Source organism: Halyomorpha halys, unplaced genomic scaffold, assembly GCF_000696795.3.
Source record: "Halyomorpha halys isolate HHAL.00 unplaced genomic scaffold, Hhal_1.1 Scaffold147.1, whole genome shotgun sequence".
Classification (NCBI taxonomy): Eukaryota; Metazoa; Arthropoda; class Insecta; order Hemiptera; family Pentatomidae; genus Halyomorpha; species Halyomorpha halys.
The window spans coordinates 831588-851157 of NW_027116131.1; the positions used below are offsets into that span (position 1 = coordinate 831588).

A 19570-nucleotide genomic window follows, 5' to 3' on the forward strand; every position below is an offset into this window, starting at 1 on the left:
ATGTTTGAAGTACCACCAATGGGTGGTTCCTTCCCAAGATTTTCAAGTGTATATGAAACATACTACATATTTACCTATTGTATTATTTTGTAGTTGTAAATTACATTAAATAAATAATTAAAAAAACCAAAAAAAAAACCTTAGGAAGTGATTTTTCAAGATTACGGTCCAATTAAGTGTATCCACTTTATGAGGCTGGGTGGATTCAGGTAATGTTTTTCCTAGTTTCAGGTAATTTCATCCATTACCTATTATACTCATGTGAAGTATATGAATAAAAAAGTATAAACTTTAAGTTATACGCTAATAATGTTTAATTTTGGTCATAACATTTTTTCTATTAGACAAATCCAGGATATCAATAGCAAAGAACCTTTCCTAGACAACACCAAACATTTTGAAACTAAAGACTTAACAGACCTTATATAAGTAACAAATAAACACATCATTTGTATCTATGAGTTTAATTTAATATCATTTAATAAGTTAATGTTATATCTGAATTTTGAAGATGTAGGATTTATTGAAAAATCAGGAAATTCATTTATGTAATAAAAATAAATAAAACTTTGATTTTCTACATATAAGGATATAAAAAAAATAAGATAAAATGTCAAGTGCACACGCTGTCAAACAAAAAGATCGATTTCCTTTTTTACATTTATCTATGGATCATTGAAATCACGAGTTTTCACGAACCTGGGAATACCCACACCACCCAACAACTTCTTACGACATGTCTTCACGCCGTTTTGCAATTTCAATCGATTTTTAAATATTACTCGATTTAACTATCTTAACTCTCCTCTTCCCGTTATAGGACCGTCGCTCCTTGGGGGTATTAATGGGGCAGGTCTTTTTTTTTTGTGTTATGATCTCCTCTTGTGAGATTGTGACACGCCGTACTTTGACCAACTTACTCGCTGTAATTGTCTCTTTGAAAAATCAGATAAGTAAGGCTACCACGGAGGGACGGACTTACATGGGTTTTTCAAGTGGGTTTAGGCCGAATTTATAGGACTACCATTAAAATAAATGCATTCCTTTTTTAAGGCATTTACAATGAGATTTAACTGGTTTAACCTATCAAATGGGGCATTGCAGTCTTTGGTTGCTTTTTAATTTATGTTTCACAACATATTTAAATTCAGTGTTCTTTTCAAGGACATCGGCGGTTATATTGAGCAGATACGTAGTTGATAATGTTTGAAACGTGTCTGGGAAATTTGATTGATTGCTCTTGACTGCATCGTCTCAAAATAAATAAGAAATTGATCGCTTTATTTTTATCAATTTTGAATTGTAATTGAACTTGTAGTTTCAGGGGCAAAAGAAAAATACATGCATACATTCATATGCATGGAATATACATTAAGGGGAAATATTGCGATCGTGCAAAATATCGAATTTTTCAACGGAAATACACGTTTTGAGTTAAAAAAAAAAAACAACACCCGCAAAATAGTGTCTGTGAACAGTCTAGCTCAAAAAAGAAAAGTCGTACATAGGTGAAAATATATATTTAGGGCTGGCGTATGGCAGGGATGTTTCATACATAACATGTTCGTTAAATTTTTTTTAAATTCATTAAATTTTTCTACTTTTTATTTTTTATTTTCACCCTCTCGTAACGTTTCCTTTATAACAAAACACTTAGTCATTGTTGTAACGGCTTTTTTAATTCTGAGTTTGGCCGTCATTAGCGCAGTATCCATTAGGCGTTTGATTTTCCAGCAAACAGGTTCGTTTTTATTTTTTTTTTTTGTTTTCTTCCCCTTTCTTTATTTTACTCTTACCCCTTATTTTCTCCACTTTTAACCATTTTCCTTACCCGCGTTATAAGTTTTGTTCATTATAATTTGCCTCTTTATCATCTATTATTGTTACATATATTTCCTTCCTCTCAATTTTCATTTTCTTTTCATATTTCAATTTTTAAATTAATAATAACTAATATGTTCATACTTCTTTACGTTATATAACATCATTTTTATTTCATTTCCTTAATTATGTTATTTTACCCACTTTTTCAATTACCTATGTATACATTTTATTTCCCGCTTCTCTCATCACTTCATTTTATTAATTCTATTTTGTAAAATTATTCATTTTATGTGTAAAATTATTCTGTTTATACTTTCTTTTTTCTTTTTCTTATTTTTCTATACTTACTGTGGTTGTTATCTTGTTCTGTTTTTAGCCCTGAAGAAGGCTATAAACTCTACCCGAAACGTTGGCACATTAAAAATAGGTTAATAGAACTTATTTTTGTTTTTCACTGACCGCACCCCCAACCATCTTCTCCTCATATTCGTTAAAATTGACCAACTGAAAGTGCCACTTGATCATACAATTAATTTGACAATTTTTTAGCATTTTCTAAAACATGGCTCTGACGATATTTGACACACACAAAAGGCAATCCTTCCCGGCCGGACCAGCCCCACTAAGACCCCCGGGGGCGACGGTCCTATATCACTATATATAAGGCCCACGACAAGGCGTATTTAATATTAGGTTAGAAGGGAAGGCCGTGCCAGGGGATGAGCCCTGGACACTGACTAGGTAGAGGAGGTCTAGGTGAGAGAGTTTGAGGCAGAGTAACAGTTCTAGTTGCCGAGATGAAGCGGACGGACTAGAACTGTCATGATAAGAGCCAGCTTACTAGTTGCCGAGATGAAGCGGACGGACTAGAGCCGGGAAATTACACTGGTTGCCGAGATGAAGCGGACGGACCAGTGTAACCGTTTAGGATTAGGTTACAATCTTAGTTGCCGAGATGAAGCGGACGGACTAAGATTGCTGGAGTAAGGGAGAGGAGATAGGCCATAGTCTAAGGTAAGCATAACAAAAACCAACTCTTACGAGAATAGATTAGCAATAAACTTCTCTATCTCAAGTAGAGTGTAAGCCATCAGTGCTATGACTAGACCCGGTGAAGGCTTGATCTGATGGATCAATCCTGGTGGCAATTGAAGGCCTCATGTGATCGGTTATCACTGAGGATTCACTCTTTTAACTCTACTTGAGATAGTTCCGTAGAATCTTTTTGCTCAATCTCTTTTTATTTTATAATTAACATTCTTACATATTACATATTAACATATATACATTTATACAAGAGATCGTATTTTTATAATGATACACTTATATACAATTATACAGGTTCTTAGACGCTTGTAGTGCTGGCCCCTGGCGGGTTATAGCGGTACTCCGTGCTCGCTCACTGTTACAGGTCTTTAAAGTCTATATATATTTTGCCGTACTTTTGCAAAAAGAAAATTATAAATTTTTGGAAGAGAAATAATATTAAAAGTAATTTAAAAACTAAGAAATTGGAGTTGTAAATATTTGTTATGAAACGAGTAAGGATTATTTTCAACTCTTAAGTAGGGTGGCAAGTGAAAGTTGTGTAATAGGCGCAACAAAACTGATTTTTAAGAAAAATTTATAATTACCTTGTCGAGGTGGTCTTTAGATAGTCTGACTCCAGGATCGTATGTAGCTTTCAGGGAGTCGATGAGTAGGTCTTTGCAACCTGGGAACTGTAGCGGCGCCGGTTCGAATTTAATGCGAATGGTTCGGATATTTAAAACAATTCTGGGGAGCGGCATCCTTTACGAAAAGGAAAAAAATACAGTCTTTTCAAAATAAATGCTCCTTGGTTCATAAGAAATAGCCAATTGCATCGGGAATTACATATGGAGTCAATAGAGGATTACATCAAAAAACGGTTCATGAAGTTCCACTCCCAGTTGCCGACAGTTAAAGGAGCACTGACCTAAAACCTGGGAAACCCAACCTCAACCCGAAGACTGAAGCCCAAGCTGCTGCAGGACATTCTGTTATAAATTCTATACTTATTATTTCATTAATCACACTACCTTTATTTTACATATTATTATTATTTATTTTTTTCTTCCCTCGTCCCTTTTTCAAATTATTTTGTTTCTTTTTACTATTAGTGGGCAATTTTTGGGTAGTGTGCAAGTATATATAGATAAGTGTACAAATATCATTATTTTTTGTTATTAATTTTACTTTTCTCTTTTATTAAGAAGCATTATTCTTTTCTGTTTATTTTATCTTTATTTTTTTAAATTTTAATTATAACGGTGTATAGTTGGGGTGTCTTTTGTACGAGACTATACTCCCCCCCCTATAGGGGTGGTTATATTGATTATAATCAACTGTTATATAATGTAACGGTTAAATCAACCGTACAAGGCCATGTAAGGCCCATCAGGCAGATCTAGTATAAAATAAATCAAAAAAAAAAAAAAAAGAAGGTTGAAAACTTCACTCGGTAGGGTACGAGGGGGATGTATGTACTGACTGGATACGAGCCGCAGGTCCTTACAATAGGAGATAAGGTCCAGGGAGGAGAGATCCAGAAATGTTAGAGTGAAACAAATGACAAATATACCTTTCTGAAAATAGCACAAGAATGTACTGATCCACTATGTATGTTGTTATTCTCTGCCTCCGAAGGCGAAGAATTCCGTGAAGTAGAAATCCGTTCTAAGGTCTTCCAATTTCCAACTCTCTGTGCCATTAAACGCTATCGAGAGATCCTAAGTGTAAGACGTTAGCTTTCATTAGTTCAGAAAATTCTATTATAATCTTTATTAATTCAAATGATACATTTATGAATACAATACCTTATATAGTTGCTACATGTATGAAATTAAAGTATATACAAAGAATAATATACGGCGTTTGACTGATGATAGTAATTGTTTCCATGTTAGTTGGTAAGTTGCGGCATGCCGGACTATAGCGGTTTTGGTGGCTATAGTAGTTACAGCATAGACCAGTATGCAGCGGTGTCGCTACAACATTATGCCTCCAAAGCTAGGAAATGATACTCGTACTAACTATAATTAGAGAATTTGTAAATCACTATAATTTGTTATAGCAGGTAACAATTGACGGCTAAATGACAATAAGTATTTATGTTGTTTGTTATGGCAGGTACCAATTGACGGCTAAAGAAGTGGCTCAGCAGGAGAAGGACCTATTCTTCAGCATGACGAGGGACGAGAGGCCCGAGGAGCCGCAAAAGGCAAAGGACGGAGAGCCGGGCTGCTGCGTCTGCTTCGAGAACGCGGCGACGAGGGTGGTCATTCCCTGTGGGCACAGGTGCCTCTGCCACGACTGCGCCTATCACATCGCCACCAGCAGGTCCATCTTCGGGGGGAAGAGGCTCCCCAAGCTGTGCCCAATCTGCCAGGCAGCTATTGCAGTCATTCCAAGATTGTGCTAACCGCCATAAATAAAACTGAAATGACATTATCTTTGTAATTCTTCATGTATTAACCGTTAATATCCCTTTTAGCATGTATTCAATCAATATCCATTTGTCGAAGTGGTTGTGTAAGATCTGACTCCATTTGTACAAGTCTTGGATTTGCGGCAAGTTGCAAACGTTTAGATCCAGCATAATAGTACGGCAGCAAACGTCAGTTTTCATGGTGTTAGTTGCTACAACAGCCGTCACCGTGGAACCTCCCCTCTAATAACAGCTTTAAATAGTACGTTTGAAAAAAGTTCTTACTTTTACAACTCCTTAGTTTTGCCATCTATCTATCCGTGGCGCTACAGCCCATTTTGGACCTTGGCCTCCTCAATGAGCCTTCGCCATGTAGCTCGGTCTTGTGCTGCCGGTCTCCAGTTGCGGATGCTCAGAAGTTCTCTGGAATCCCTACTGACGGTATCCTCCGTCTCAGCCTTGGCCTGCCTTTTCCTCTGGTTCGATGCGGCCTACAGTCCAGCAACGTCCTCGTGATCTCAACCGATTCTGACGACATGGCCAGCCCAGCGCAGCCTCACCAGCCTTATGGGCCGCATCACATCTCCCTCACCGAACAGATCGTAGACCTCCCTGTTGGTTCGCCTCCTTCAATTCTCGCCAACCTTGACACAGCCAAATATTCGGCGCATAATTTTTATTTCGAAGTTCAAGATCTCCTTTTCTTCAGCATTTGTCAGGGTTCAGGCTTCCGATCCGTAAGTGAGGACTAGTGTCTTGTAGAGCTGGCAATTGGTGCGGCGAGTGACAGTTCGACTCCTCTAGTGCTTCTTGAGTCCAAAATACTGTTGGCGTTCATAAGACGCTGGATTGTTTCCAGGGTGATCCTGTTATTGCTGACTACTGAGCCTAAATAGGTGAGCTGTTCAACACATTCAAACGTAAATGGATCCATCTTCACCTCCCCGCCAACAGCAGCCACTATACCAAAACTCTAACTTCACATCTGCAATCTATATTAGACATCCATGCTCCTCTCAAAACCCGAACCTTAAGTCGTCCAACTGCATCTTGGCTTACTTCGGAAACAAATGAAATGATAAAACAAAGAGAAGCAGCTAGACATAAATTTCGTTCGACCCGTCGACAGATTATAATTAAAATGTGTATAATAACTTCTCCGCAATGCAACCCAATTAGCAGTTCGACGTGATAAACCCCTTCACATTCATTACGCACTCTCCAATGAAACTGGTCCCAAATCCAAGTGGAAAATACTCAGCAATTTATCCTCAACAGAATCCAATATTCTCAGCTCTCTTCCAACAACACCTGACAATCTCAACAACCATTTCACATGCCATGCTACTGACCCATCAACCTTTCCTCAAATTCCAAATAACACCTAATAAAAACTTCTTTTTTCCCACATATCTAACGAAGAACTACCATCCACCATTCTAAGAATCCATGCCAACGATCATGGACCGGACAACATTCCTGTTAAATTGATTAAATCCTGATTAAGTCCTTATTCCCGACCTCTATCATATATACAATTTTTCCTTGCAAAATTCCACATTTCCTTCTCATTGGAAAACCGCTTTAGTTCGATCATTTAAAAAATCCCCAATCCTTCTTCACCTAACGACTTCCGCCCAATTTCTCTACTCTCTAACCTTTCAAAACAGCAAGAACGCCTTGTTCTAAACCAACTCTCAAACTTCCCAGAAAGAACGTTCCCTCTTCAATCACCTCCAGTCCGGCTTTCGACCTGGCCATTTAACTCCGCTTAATCCGCTAAATTTAATCCGCTCTGCTTAAAATAACCTACGACCTCCTAACTGCCATGCAACACCAAAACCTAACTTCTGGATTTCTCCAAAGCATTTGATACGGTTGACCACAACATCCTTCTTACCAACCTACAAAATCTTCCTCTATCCAACAGTGCTTTGCGCTGGTTTCAACCCTTCCTATCCGATCGTTCCTAGTACGTAGTGGTTCCTGATAAACCTCCATCAATGACTCGATCCCTCACATGTGGCGTCCGTCCCTCAGGGTTCATCGCTATCCCCTACCCTTTTCCCTATCTGCATCAATGACCTTTCCATCCTTATCCAACATTCTCAATACCATTTGTACGTAGATGATTTCCAAAATTACCTTCCCACCTTCTGACCTATTAGTTGTTACGGAGAAGATCCAAGAATACTTGAATAGAATTAGCCAGTGGGCACAAAAAAACAAGCTTAAGTTGAATGCAGAGAAGACTAAGGCAATCGTAATAGAATCCAATCACCTCCTGAAAACTATTCCTCTTATTTCAACCTTATTCCAAAACAACAATCCAATACAATTCCATCTATGCGTTAAAAACCTTGGTGTCACTATAGACCAAACTGTCTACTGGAAAAACCACGTCTCCAATATTTCCCGTCGTACCTTTTCCACCCTGAAGCGTTTAAATTATCTTCGTCACCTACTTCCTTAATATTCCCCCACTTTGACTATTGCTGTGTGGTTTACGGGGGTGTCTCTGGGGATCTCGAAGCAAAATTAAAACGGTTAAATAACTGCTTTGTACGATTCATCATTGGGGTCCCCAGGAACGCCTGTGGCACCCGATTTTATGAAGAGTTGAAGAGGCTTTACTCCTCCTTCCATCGTAAATATTTCCTTGCTTCCTTTCTCTATCAAGTTATCCAATCCCGCCGTCCATTGTACATCTTAAATATCCTTCAATTTAAGTCCTCAGTGCATTCCCGCAATACCTACTCACGGCCCTCAGACTTATATGCAACTGCCCATCGAACCGCAGCCTTTGGTAGATCTTTCCTCATCCGTTCCTCTTCCATATGGAATTCTATTCCCTCCTTTATTCGTAGTTCTAACACCCTTCCAATCTTCATATCCCGTATCTTCTTCGACTACCTTCTGTCCACCCAATTCCGGAAGAATAACAATTGAAAGTTTCAAAAAAGCTTTATATATTTTCTGTATTTTATGTCTTAGATCTTCGTTTATAATTGTAAAAATCTACACTAACAGAAATTATATATTTTCATTTATTACTTTTTAGTTTAATTGTGTTTGATATTTTATCATTTTTTTTCTTTTTATTTACTATCAGAAGTCATCTTATGTTTTATATGACAAGTGGTTTCATTTCATTTGTTTTATCATTATTTTATATATTCTGTTAACTATGGTTGTTTAATTGTATATTTTTAAATTCACCGTATTATTTTATTTCATGACATCTTGTAATTTCATCGCTTCTGCTAACTTCAGAAATGCCTCCATCAACGCCTGGGAGGTCCAAGTCATCACCTGTACCAGCCTGTCAATTATTGTTCCAGAGGTTAAGTTTTAGCATACTCGAAATTAATTTCTTGAAATATAAACATTTATTCGATAATATAAAATATATAAAACAAGTTCTATTGTAGTCAATATAAATAAAATTACGAGATTGTAGATAATATTACTACGACCCAAGGCATGCTATAAAGCGAGAAAAGAAACAAGATTCCACATATTATTATTTTTTAAAAATTTATTTATTAATATTTACAACTGTATAAAAAATATAACAAGAAAATTTTATCATAATGACATAATGATATGATACAGGATGTAGAGAAACTAACCAGTAGTAGAACTCTAAAAACAGTTTACAATATAAGGTCACGAGGCCATCTTCTTTTCAGGCGCCTCGGAGGATTACCAGGAATGGAAGAGGAAGCAAGGTTAGAAACCAGTGGGTTTGGGTGCTTAGGGAGTTTATTATGGAAGGAATAATATCGGGTTCGGGCTAGATCGGTTACATAATAAGGAACATTTAGGTCTTTATGGATGGTTTTATTAGTAACAAAATAAGGAGCATTCAGGATTTTACAAAGGATTTTGGATTGTAAAGATTGGATACGAGAGGAATACATATTATTAGAATCAAATATGGGAAGGCGAGGCCATATTTGTATCGGAATTGATATCAATTAATTTCTTTTCACTCAGGCCATTATTTATAGAAGAGAGATAAGATATTTATTACTTTTTGCAATTAGTTTATCGCATTATCTTTGCATGAACAGAAGACCAAATTACGTACATTAATTACGTCCTATGTAATTTTGACATACGTAAGTACTCATATATTTTTAATAAATCAGTTTTTTCGTTCTTCATATGAAATCAACTAAAAAAATATATATATATTTAGTACCATCCCATTTTAAGTAAAATTAGAATACATTTTCTTAACTCAGTTATAAAACAATTCGTGGATAATCGATTTGATCACAATGGTCATTTTTGAAATATAAATATAACAAAAAAAAAGAATTAAGTTCCATTGTAGTCAATATAAATGAAACTGTAAGCTTTATAATGTTTATTTTCTACTAAAAAGTAATAGTTATAATTAAAAAAAAAGAACACAGATAGTTTCTGTATTTACTGGGCCGTAAAATGGTTTAAGTCAGTAGTGAGATGATACATTAGAAGAATTAAAGAATTTTATAAATTTATATACTTATATTAGCAGTAGAAACGCGAGCAATTTCGGTGATATTGTTATGGGAGGATATACGTTTCAACAGGTAGATAGGTTTAAGTATTTAGGTTCTACGGTAACTAGAAAAAACGAAATTGATGAGGAGATTAAAGCTAGGTTGAAGGCGAGAAATGACTGTTATTTTTCAATTTCGAAACTGCTTAGCTCGCGCCGTCTATCGAAAAACTTAAAAATTGGAATTTACAAAACTATTATCCTTTCCAATATTCTCTATGGATGTGAGACGTGGCCTCTTACACTAGGGATGAACAGCGTCTTAAGGTTTTCGAAAATAAAGTATTACGAAAAATATTCGGACCGAAAAAAGATGAATTAACAGAACAATTAAGAAGAGTACACAACGCTGAATTAAGGGACCTACACCCGGTAAATATAATTCAAGTTATAACATTGCGGCGTATAAGATGGGTGTGTAAGGTTGTAAGGCTTAGTAACGAGCGGATCTATAGAATGTTAATAAACACTGAACCAATGGGTAAACGTCCGAGGGGTAGACCGAAGCGTAGATAGGAGGATTGCGTTAAAACTGATTTAGTGGAATTGGGTTTGGAGGGGCATCACTGGAAGGATGTATGCAGAGAGCGTTTGGTGGTATCGGCATCGAACCTTCGGGTTCGTTAGGCCTTTTTTATTATTATTATTATATACTCATAACAATTTCATTTTTAGCAAAATATACTTATTTATGTTATTTTAATCTTTGTATGCATGGTTTTTTAAAAATATTAATAGATTTTAAATGGGGACGACCATGTTGGGTTTTATGTGTGTATAAATATGTTTTTACTATATTTGAAATGTTTATAGATTTTTTATTGTTTTAAATCAAATTTAATTTTATGTGTGATAGAAAAAATTGAATTTTTTTTTATTGAAACAATGAAAACAATAAAGATAAGGGAATTGAAAAGGGAACGTAAATATCAACAATGAAGGTTGTAAATGACAAAAATTCATGTAAATAGTGATATTGTAACTTATAAATTCAAACTTCTTTCTAAAATATTTGTCAGAAACTTTTTAATTTAATTTTCTAGACATGTAATGTCCTCATTAAAATATATTGGTGCAATGTTAAATCAAAAATAAACAGCTAAGTTGATTAACAAGGTTTGAAACAATGTATTTACGCTGAATCAATAGAATATTAAAATAATAAAAATGAAGGCCAACCGAACCCGAAGGTTACCACCAATCATCATCATCATCATCATCAATCGACGCGACAACCCATTGTTGGATCCTGGCCTCCTCAAGCAGCTCCCACCAGTTTGATCTGTTAAGTGCAGCTGCTTTCCAATTCCTCACTCCTCAGGTCTTTGAATCCTCTTTAAGACCATCCACTCAGCGAAGCTTTGGGATCTCATCAGTCCCCATCCTTCCCAGCGCAGCCTACCAATTCTCACAATTTTTCCAATATCAGGCTCACCAATTAACAAGTAGACTTCCCTATTCGTGCGTCATCTCCACGCTGAACCATACTTTACTGGGACGTAGATGCGTCTGAGTATCATTCTTTCAAACGTTTGGAGATCCCTTTCATCGGCCTTCGAAAGTGCTCAAGTTTCCGAGGCGTAGAGTAGCACTGGTCGAATTAACGTTTTATACCATCTAGTTTTTGTGGATCTTGATAGTGAGCTACTATCATAGTGCCAACGCAGTCCAAAAAAATACCATATACCACCAATCGCTCTCTAAACTCATCCTTCCAGTGATGCCCCTCCAAACCCAATTATACTAAATCGTAGTTTATTATGAAACAGGGCCAGGGTTTGCAAATATCGATATTTATTACATCTTTCATGTTTACGATCCACTTGTTTTCTTTTCAGTTTCTGGTGGCACAGTGAGTTTTCAAGGCTAATTAGGTCACCAAGTAAAAATGTTTTTATTTTATTTCAAACCTCAAAGTTTCGGCTGCTGAGAGTCATTTTCAAGAACTGAAACATTAAACATTTTTCACCAACGAAATTCGCTTAACTGGGTGTCTAGGCCACTGCACCGGACTACTATTCTTTCTATTTACTTTAAATATGGAGATTAGACTATAGTTTGTTTAAACTATTGTAATTTTAAACTTAATATACTAAATAATAAATGGAAATGTAAAAAAAAAAAATAATATATATTTTTTACAGATAACTATGGGAGCAGTGCTGAAAGGAAAAAGTAACGATAACTTTCAACTTAATTTGATTCATCCTAAAACAACTTCCTTAACCTACTGAATATCTTAAAATTGGATTAGCTGTGGACTACTTAAGGAAGAAGAAACTGAAGATAAAGTTTTTGAAAGAAAAAATAAATAAAATGGGTGAGAAAAGACATTCTTTGTCAACCAAAAATGGGAAGCATAGTGCTCAAGAAAATATAATAACTCTATTTCAAAAGGGGGATAAATCAATAGATGAAAAAGTGAATAGAGATATAGTTTTGATATTAGGCAATACAGGTTCAGGTAAGAGTACTTTGGCACAATATATCGTGGGTCATTTGAATCATTTGACATCAGTGAAAAGTGGCGTTGATTATATTATTGTGGATGAGAAAGAAAAAGTCAGTAGAAGGTCAACAATAATCTCAAAGACTCTGTATCCAGAGCTAATAGAAGATTCCGAAATGGACACTAATTATTACGACTGTCCCGGCTTCAGCGACACTAGAAGTGCTGCTCACGAAATAACATCTACTTACTTCACAAAAAAAATTATTGATTCAGCTAGATCTGTAAAATTGGTTTTCACAGTGAACCACTCTTCAGTTAGAGATGGCATCGATCGCAATGGCTTCATCGAGTTACTGCGACATGCTACCAACCTCATTAAAAATATTAGAAAATTTCAAAACAGTATTATGCTTGTCGTAACAAAAGTAGATCAGTTAGCTGAAACAGATGACGAAATTATTTCCAGTGTGGCAAATTTTATCAATAATGTTAAAACAGATCTCCAACAGAATTCGTTTCCTTCATTCGGTGAAAACTTTTGTACACAAGCGATAGAATTTATTGATGTTATACTCACAAGCACTGAGGGCTATTTTCGGAGAATTGGTATTTTTAAAAGGCCTAAAGCTCCTGGTAAATTGAGTACAATGCAATCATATAAAAGTGAAAGAGATTATTTGAACAAAATGTTAAAAGAGAACATTCAATATACTAAAGTTAATAATGATGATTTTGGTTTTACTGTGTCTGATAGTACTAAAAATAATATCAGCAGGTGGGTTGATGAGGTATATTACGATATTATTTTGGAACTTGCCCAAATAGAAAAACAAATAATAGAATATTTCAAAAATGAAGAACAGTTGTATTCTCTTCAATTGGCCAAAGTAACAACATTATTTAATGAAGCATGTCAATTGTTCTCACAGAATCAAAGAAAGTATGATACTATGACATCTCAAGAATTCATTGAGGAATTAATTCAAATATTTAACAAATTAAAAATCAATGTTGTTTTAAAATCATTGTTTTTGATTCACAGCCATGAAGATTACTTACATTTTCTATACCTTTTCAGTGCTCAGTCGAAACGAAATAACGGATGGTCATATTTGGAAAAAGGGTTGTATAATGCTACTAAATACCTTCATGAATCAAATAAGTGGTATAATTTTTTAAACGAATTCCATTCTCGTCTATCAGACTATAATATTCAAAAGGATATAAGCAAATACAATATTATTGCAATAGAAGAAAAAATAAATCAACAAAATGAAAGTGTAAAATTCAAAGATATACAAGCTCTTTTCCAGGATATAATTGACAACTGTAATATCAAACTAGAACTACTTGATGTTCGAGAGATTATTCTTAATAAATATAAAATAAATTCATTAACAAATATGTTGAAATTTTCTTTAGGACATAAAATTAAATCAGCTTGCGCAGGGAATACTCTAACTATCCAGGGTCACTACATAAAATTGAGTGATGTTGATAAAATTTACAAAAATTGTAACAAAAAAATAACAGTCATAGAAATACTCTCTTTAAATAAAATTTTTATTGATGCAAATTTAAATAAAGAAGGTAAAAAAATAGGATTGATAATTATTTCTCCAACATGGGATATTATAAATGATTCTAAGATTATACTAGACGGGGCACCAGGTCAAAATATTTCGACTGTTAATTTTGAACTCATGAATCAAACCGATCCTGATAAAAACGGTCTAGATGGGCAACCCGGGAGATCAGGAGGGCCAGCAGGATCGTTCTTTGGTATTGGAAAAAATTTTTTAAAGTTAGATAAACAGGATCTTTTGATCTCAGCAGTTGGAGGAAGAGGTGGGAATGGTGGAAATGGAGGAAATGGCAAGAATGGAGAAGATGGTATAGGACCAGCTGGCGTAACCCCAAGAACATTTTACTTTACTAATTGTTTCCAGGTATGGAACAATAAATCATTTAGTATTGAAATGAGTTCTCCAAAACATAACATGGGATCAAGTCCTGGTGCTATCTTCGCGTTCTCTACAGATGTTGACTATATCATTTATGGCAGAAACGCAACACCTGGAGGAAACGGTGGCAACGCTGGAGCTGGAGGATCAGGAGGTAATGGAGGCAGAATAACTATTATAGGGCTCAATGGAAATTCTAATATAAAAACAAAGGATGGAAAGGGAAAAGATGGGGAAAATGGAAAACCGGGAGAAGGAGGAAAGGGAGGCAAAAATAGTGAATTAATTAAAGTGAGTTGCAGTCAAAGAAGTTTGAACAATGGAAATAACTGCAAAAGAACAGCAATAGTACCATATGGTGGTGTATCATCTCCGGGAAAATCAGGGTTACCAGCCAAAATTACTATTAACAGCATCAATTCACCGGAAACAATCACATTTGAAAAACAATATCCCCTTTCAATAAATAAGTTTAAAAATTATCTAAGATCTAATCTGAAGCATAGTTTAAATAGTACATTTTTAATGGATTTTTTCAACAAATTAGAGAACAATGAGCAAGTAACAAACTGTTACGATGTGTTAAGCCTAACTGATGAGTTGCAAGGTTTAGAATCCCAATACTATATCTTACATGAAGAAATATCTTTATTACCTTTTTACCACTCTTTGTTAAACAGGATCTCAAATTATGTTAAGAAGCTCAACTTGGAAGGAAATTCAGCTCACTACAAAATGGTTTTATGGTATCTCCATGCTACTATTTTGAGCAAGTTGTCTAGTATCAATAATAGCTTTGATTCCAAACTAGTTGTAGATATAAAGGAATATTTAGCTTTGATAGAAAAACGTATAAATGATTTAAAAGAATTAAAGCATCAAGTCAAAATTGATGATTTTTTTAACAATTACAAAGAATTATTAGAAAATAAAACAAACGATTTTAATCAATTTATAGCAAAACAGATCAATCCTGATATTGAAGATATTTTTCAAGAGATAATGAGCAATATACGAACTGTCCTGGTAAAAGAAATAAATGATCTGGAAATTAAAGTCACAAGAGAAAAAGATCAACTAGGTTACAAACAAAAAGAAGTGGAGCAAATATTAGCAAAAAGGAAATTAATGGATGCGTTACAAATTTCAAGTTATTTTATATTATCTCTCAGTGGCATAGGAATTACAGCAATAGTTGTTATAGAACAAGGTATTTCAATTTCAAAGTCTTCTCTTTCAGAAAATGTAAATTTTTCAGATGTTGTAGTGCCAAAAATGCCAGAGGGTATGAATACACTTTCTAATATGATGCGAGAAAGAAATCAACTTTTGTTCAAGCAATTAGGTAATGTGAATCAGGAGTTGATTAGTTTGCAAAATGAATATCCTTCAAAAACTTTAAAGGATGCTCAAGAAGAAACCAAATATGCAGTGGATACGCTTCAAAAAAATATGAAAGACGATGAAAATCCGGAAGAAATAGAAACATTTAAGGAAAAAGTAAGTGAAATGTTAAAGTCTGAAATAGAAAAACTGAAGACGGATAACAATACTATGACAGGTACCAAAAGAATACTTAAAACATTGAATAGAATTCAAAATTTCTTAATAATAGATCCAGATCTGCTGGAATCTTTTAAGGAAGATAACCAAATAGAAATATTAGGAAATGCAATATCACTAGCAGATTTAACATTAAGAGAAATAACGCTATATCATAAAGCTATTTACAAAATCATAATTCCAAAGTTTCAAGATTTAAAATCTAAATTACAAGAGATGTTAAAAGCAATGAAGGAGAAATCACATTATCCGATCGAAGTGAGTAAATGGAAAATTCAAAATACTATTAATGATTTTTTCACTTTAATCTACAAAATGACAAAAGGATTTAGCGTTGAGGAAAAAATAATGAGCTGTATAAAAAAAATGCAAGAGGGGATGATGGCTGTAATTGATATATATAAAACCATAGAAAATTACCAGAGTGAGAGTCAATTATTAGATGCTTATCGACAATTCATTGCTTCAAAAAAATCACTTGAAGTTGAAACAAATGATGCCGAAGTAAACAATGCTATAAACAAACTAGATACTATGGTAGAATCTAACCTCGTATTGTTTCAATATCAAAAAGCCATAAGTATGTTTAAACAATATATCTTTCCATTTGCACATTTCTATCTTTCAGAATTTAATTTGCCAACAGAACTACAACCAGAACGCAATGTAGACAATTTAGTTTCATGTGCTGTGAAAAATTTAGTAAACTTGAAAAATAGAATTTTAGAGTCGAATCTATCGATTGGCAGTTTTGACAAACATATAAACTCAGGTATATTGTTTAACAGTGACAATGGTAAATCTCCCTTTTTTATATGGTCCTACAACAAACACAAAAATGCGATCTACAAATTATTAGCTGGAAAAGAGATATTTCTAGAAGCTGATATAACGAAAATTCGTAATATGAATGCTGTAAAATTCAATGTGATTGGCCTTAAATTCAAAGCATTAGATAAAAATATACAAGGCAACCTAGATAAAAAACTAGAGGACTTTGAACTAAACCTGACTCACCTGGGAAATTCAAATTATCGGTGTGGTGATAGGATTTATATTATAAAACGTGATAAGGTACACTTCATATTTTCTTTGAAAATGATTGACGGGGTACCAATCAAAAAGAATGATGTGTATGATAAAATTAAAAACGACTTCATGCTGAGCCCTTATACAATGTGGAGCATCAAGTTACACAATATTAGTAGTTCATTTAATGAGCTAAAAGAATTCAGAGGACACGAAATCAACTTGGAATTGCAAGGAAGTGGACAATATGTAGACGAAGAAATCAACAAAAGTGTATGTGTAGATAATATGAAGAATTATTACACTGTAAATGAAATTTTGTCTGACATCGAAACTGTCGAAAAAACATATTTAAATAATACATTAAAGGACCAAAAAAATCGACTCATTAACCATTTAAATAATCTTGATAACAAGAGGGAACGACGTCAACTGAAGAATATTTATTATTCAACAGAAAAAAGTGGTGAGTCGTTTGTGACTAATGGAGGCTCCACTATTTTTAGAGAATCATTTGTCAATACTATATTCAAATTCGTTAGTAGGGGTTTTGAATCATTTAGATATTTAAATCCACTAATTTACATAAATTCATGGTTTGAATTATACACCTTATATGACACATACTCATATACACATAATCCACCATGGAAATTATTGTCAGAAAGTACAAGTGAAACAAGTATGATGGCAGATGAAATCCAGATGAGTTTTCAAAGCAATTTGGTGTTTTGGGACTTTTTTTTAAAGAAATATATAGGAACAAAACATAATAGAATGCGTCTCAATGAAATTTCATGCTCTAATAAATACTACAAATTAAAGCATAATGAGAGGCATAGCGATTTTGCATCGTCTCTTGCTTACAATTATTATTTTAACAAATACAATAAAAATTGAAAACATGTTCCAAAAATAATTTGGAAACAATCTAATTTAATGCATTTTTAAAAAATTCAATTAGGACTCATCATGGATGGCAAAAAATTCATCATTACAGAGTGATCCAACCTACAGTATTATATTTTAGATTAAACAAAATATTTGTAAAATCTCTGTATTTGTAATTTAACATGATAAATAAAACATTTTTATAAAGTATTAGTAATCATTATAAGCCTATACATGAAGAGAAAAACTATAGATATTTTTTTTAAACAGGTATTATAAAGCATAAATTAAGAGTTAAATCTTAAAACAATTTTATTAATATTCAATAATAAAGATTAAATTTTAAATATGAAAATAATTAACTTTATTAATAACTATACAATGCTATCCAAATAAATAATAAACTATCTACGTCATTGATCACAAAATAACATTAAAAAATGATTTGTGATTCAAGACTCCTTTTGATTCGAAATTCAAAGTTTTACTATTCAGTTTATAACTTTTTCATTGCCAAATAAGCTACCATAGTTTAAAATATGCCAAGAAGAAATAGAAAATAAGTGTCAGTTCATCAGTGATTTATTTGTAAATTACAAAACTATTTTATAAAAGCAAAAATATAGATTCTTTAATTTTGTAAGTAAAATGAATCTATTTTATGTAGTACGAATTGTTAAAGCCTTTGTTAAATACTTGATTTTTACGATCAATATTAATGCTTTTAAAATAAATTGTTCATTTATCTTAAGCTACCAACCAATTTAATGTTAAGTGAAAGATCAAGCCATTACAGGGAACAGATTCGAGTAAAGTCACATTGATAATCTGCAGACGCTGGCATGATTTTACGAGTAGCCGGAAATGGACAGAGCTCTTCCTTTGGACATCCACTCAGGATAACTGGCCGTTCCTGATGTAGAGTCAATAACTTTTCACCATCCTCACACCTATGAAACATCGTATAAATAGCACATTCAATAATAATATATTTAATTATTTTATAAACTCTATTGTTAAAGTTTCATTTATTTTTAATTTAATTTTTTTATTATTTACTTTCCAATTGTTTTTATTTTTGTTAACTAAAAGTTTATTATCCCGGGCCCACCCAGGCTTAAAGCACAAATTAATGCAAAACTCACTGACAACCTCACCCCGGGCATTTGTGAGGCCCATTAGCCAATGGGTGGCTATCACAAAAAATAGGCGTGAAAGTGACGAACCCACCCTGCAAAAAAATTACGCCAAGAAACGCGCGATGTATTTCCTAATACTGGGAATACTACTTCTTAATATTGGTAAATACATCGTGTGAGGACTTAGGCATCCATGGTCTGTTGTGCCCCCCAAAAAAAGTTTATTTTTATTGATTTTAAATTTAAATTGTCTTGCATTTTGTGATTAAAATTTAAAACTCGTTACATAAATCAAAGACATTTAAGAGATTGTTATGGTGCACTTGGGCTTCACGTGTTTATAAGTGCAATAGGATTAAGGCCTGGACACAGGCTGCCTTCTACCAGTATTACAAAGCATCGGAGCTGCCTGAGTATCTATCACTTTCAATCACCAACTCACAGCTTTATTCAGATTTTGGGGTACCACTTCAGTAGTGATCCTCATCCATCCCTTTTCTACCAGACCGTCACCATCTGGATGGTGGTGGATATCTTGGAAGATATTTTGGAGAAGTCTATTTTGTTCAATATGAGCATATCGAAATCCCTTCATGCTGACACCTACTATGAGTGACTTTTTTATTTGATCAAATCTCGAGTTTTTCTTTTGGTTTCTAATCAATATAATATTAAAGAGTTAATTGTTTCTTTTGTTAAAGACACTAT

General features: G+C 34.0%; 3 protein-coding genes across 7 annotated transcripts in view; 2 read left to right on the top strand and 1 right to left on the bottom strand.

Annotated features, from left to right (window-relative positions):
• LOC106678598 (uncharacterized) overlaps nt 1–5295 on the top strand; it is a 13258-nt gene extending 7963 nt beyond the window's left edge. For all 5 annotated transcript variants that reach the window (XM_024359308.2, XM_014417191.2, XM_067053001.1 and 2 more), the window contains exon 5: nt 4975–5295. In XM_024359308.2, coding sequence (XP_024215076.1) covers nt 4975–5266 — 292 coding nt within the window. In that variant the 3' untranslated portion in view covers nt 5267–5295. The remainder of the gene's footprint in view (nt 1–4974) is intronic.
• Nucleotides 5296–9299: 4004 nt separating this feature from the next.
• Nucleotides 9300–17930, top strand: LOC106678591 (uncharacterized). Its single transcript, XM_014417180.3, has 2 exons — nt 9300–9396; nt 11969–17930. Exon 2 carries the CDS (start codon nt 12141–12143, stop codon nt 17730–17732), a length of 5592 nt encoding a protein of 1863 aa, XP_014272666.1. The 5' UTR covers nt 9300–9396; nt 11969–12140; the 3' UTR covers nt 17733–17930.
• An 87-nt stretch (nt 17931–18017) lies between these two features.
• The window catches only part of LOC106678595 (multiple inositol polyphosphate phosphatase 1), a 9612-nt gene continuing 8059 nt past the window's right edge, over nt 18018–19570 (bottom strand). The window contains exon 9 of the mRNA XM_014417187.2: nt 18018–18673. Coding sequence (XP_014272673.1) covers nt 18514–18673 — 160 coding nt within the window. The 3' untranslated portion in view covers nt 18018–18513. The remainder of the gene's footprint in view (nt 18674–19570) is intronic.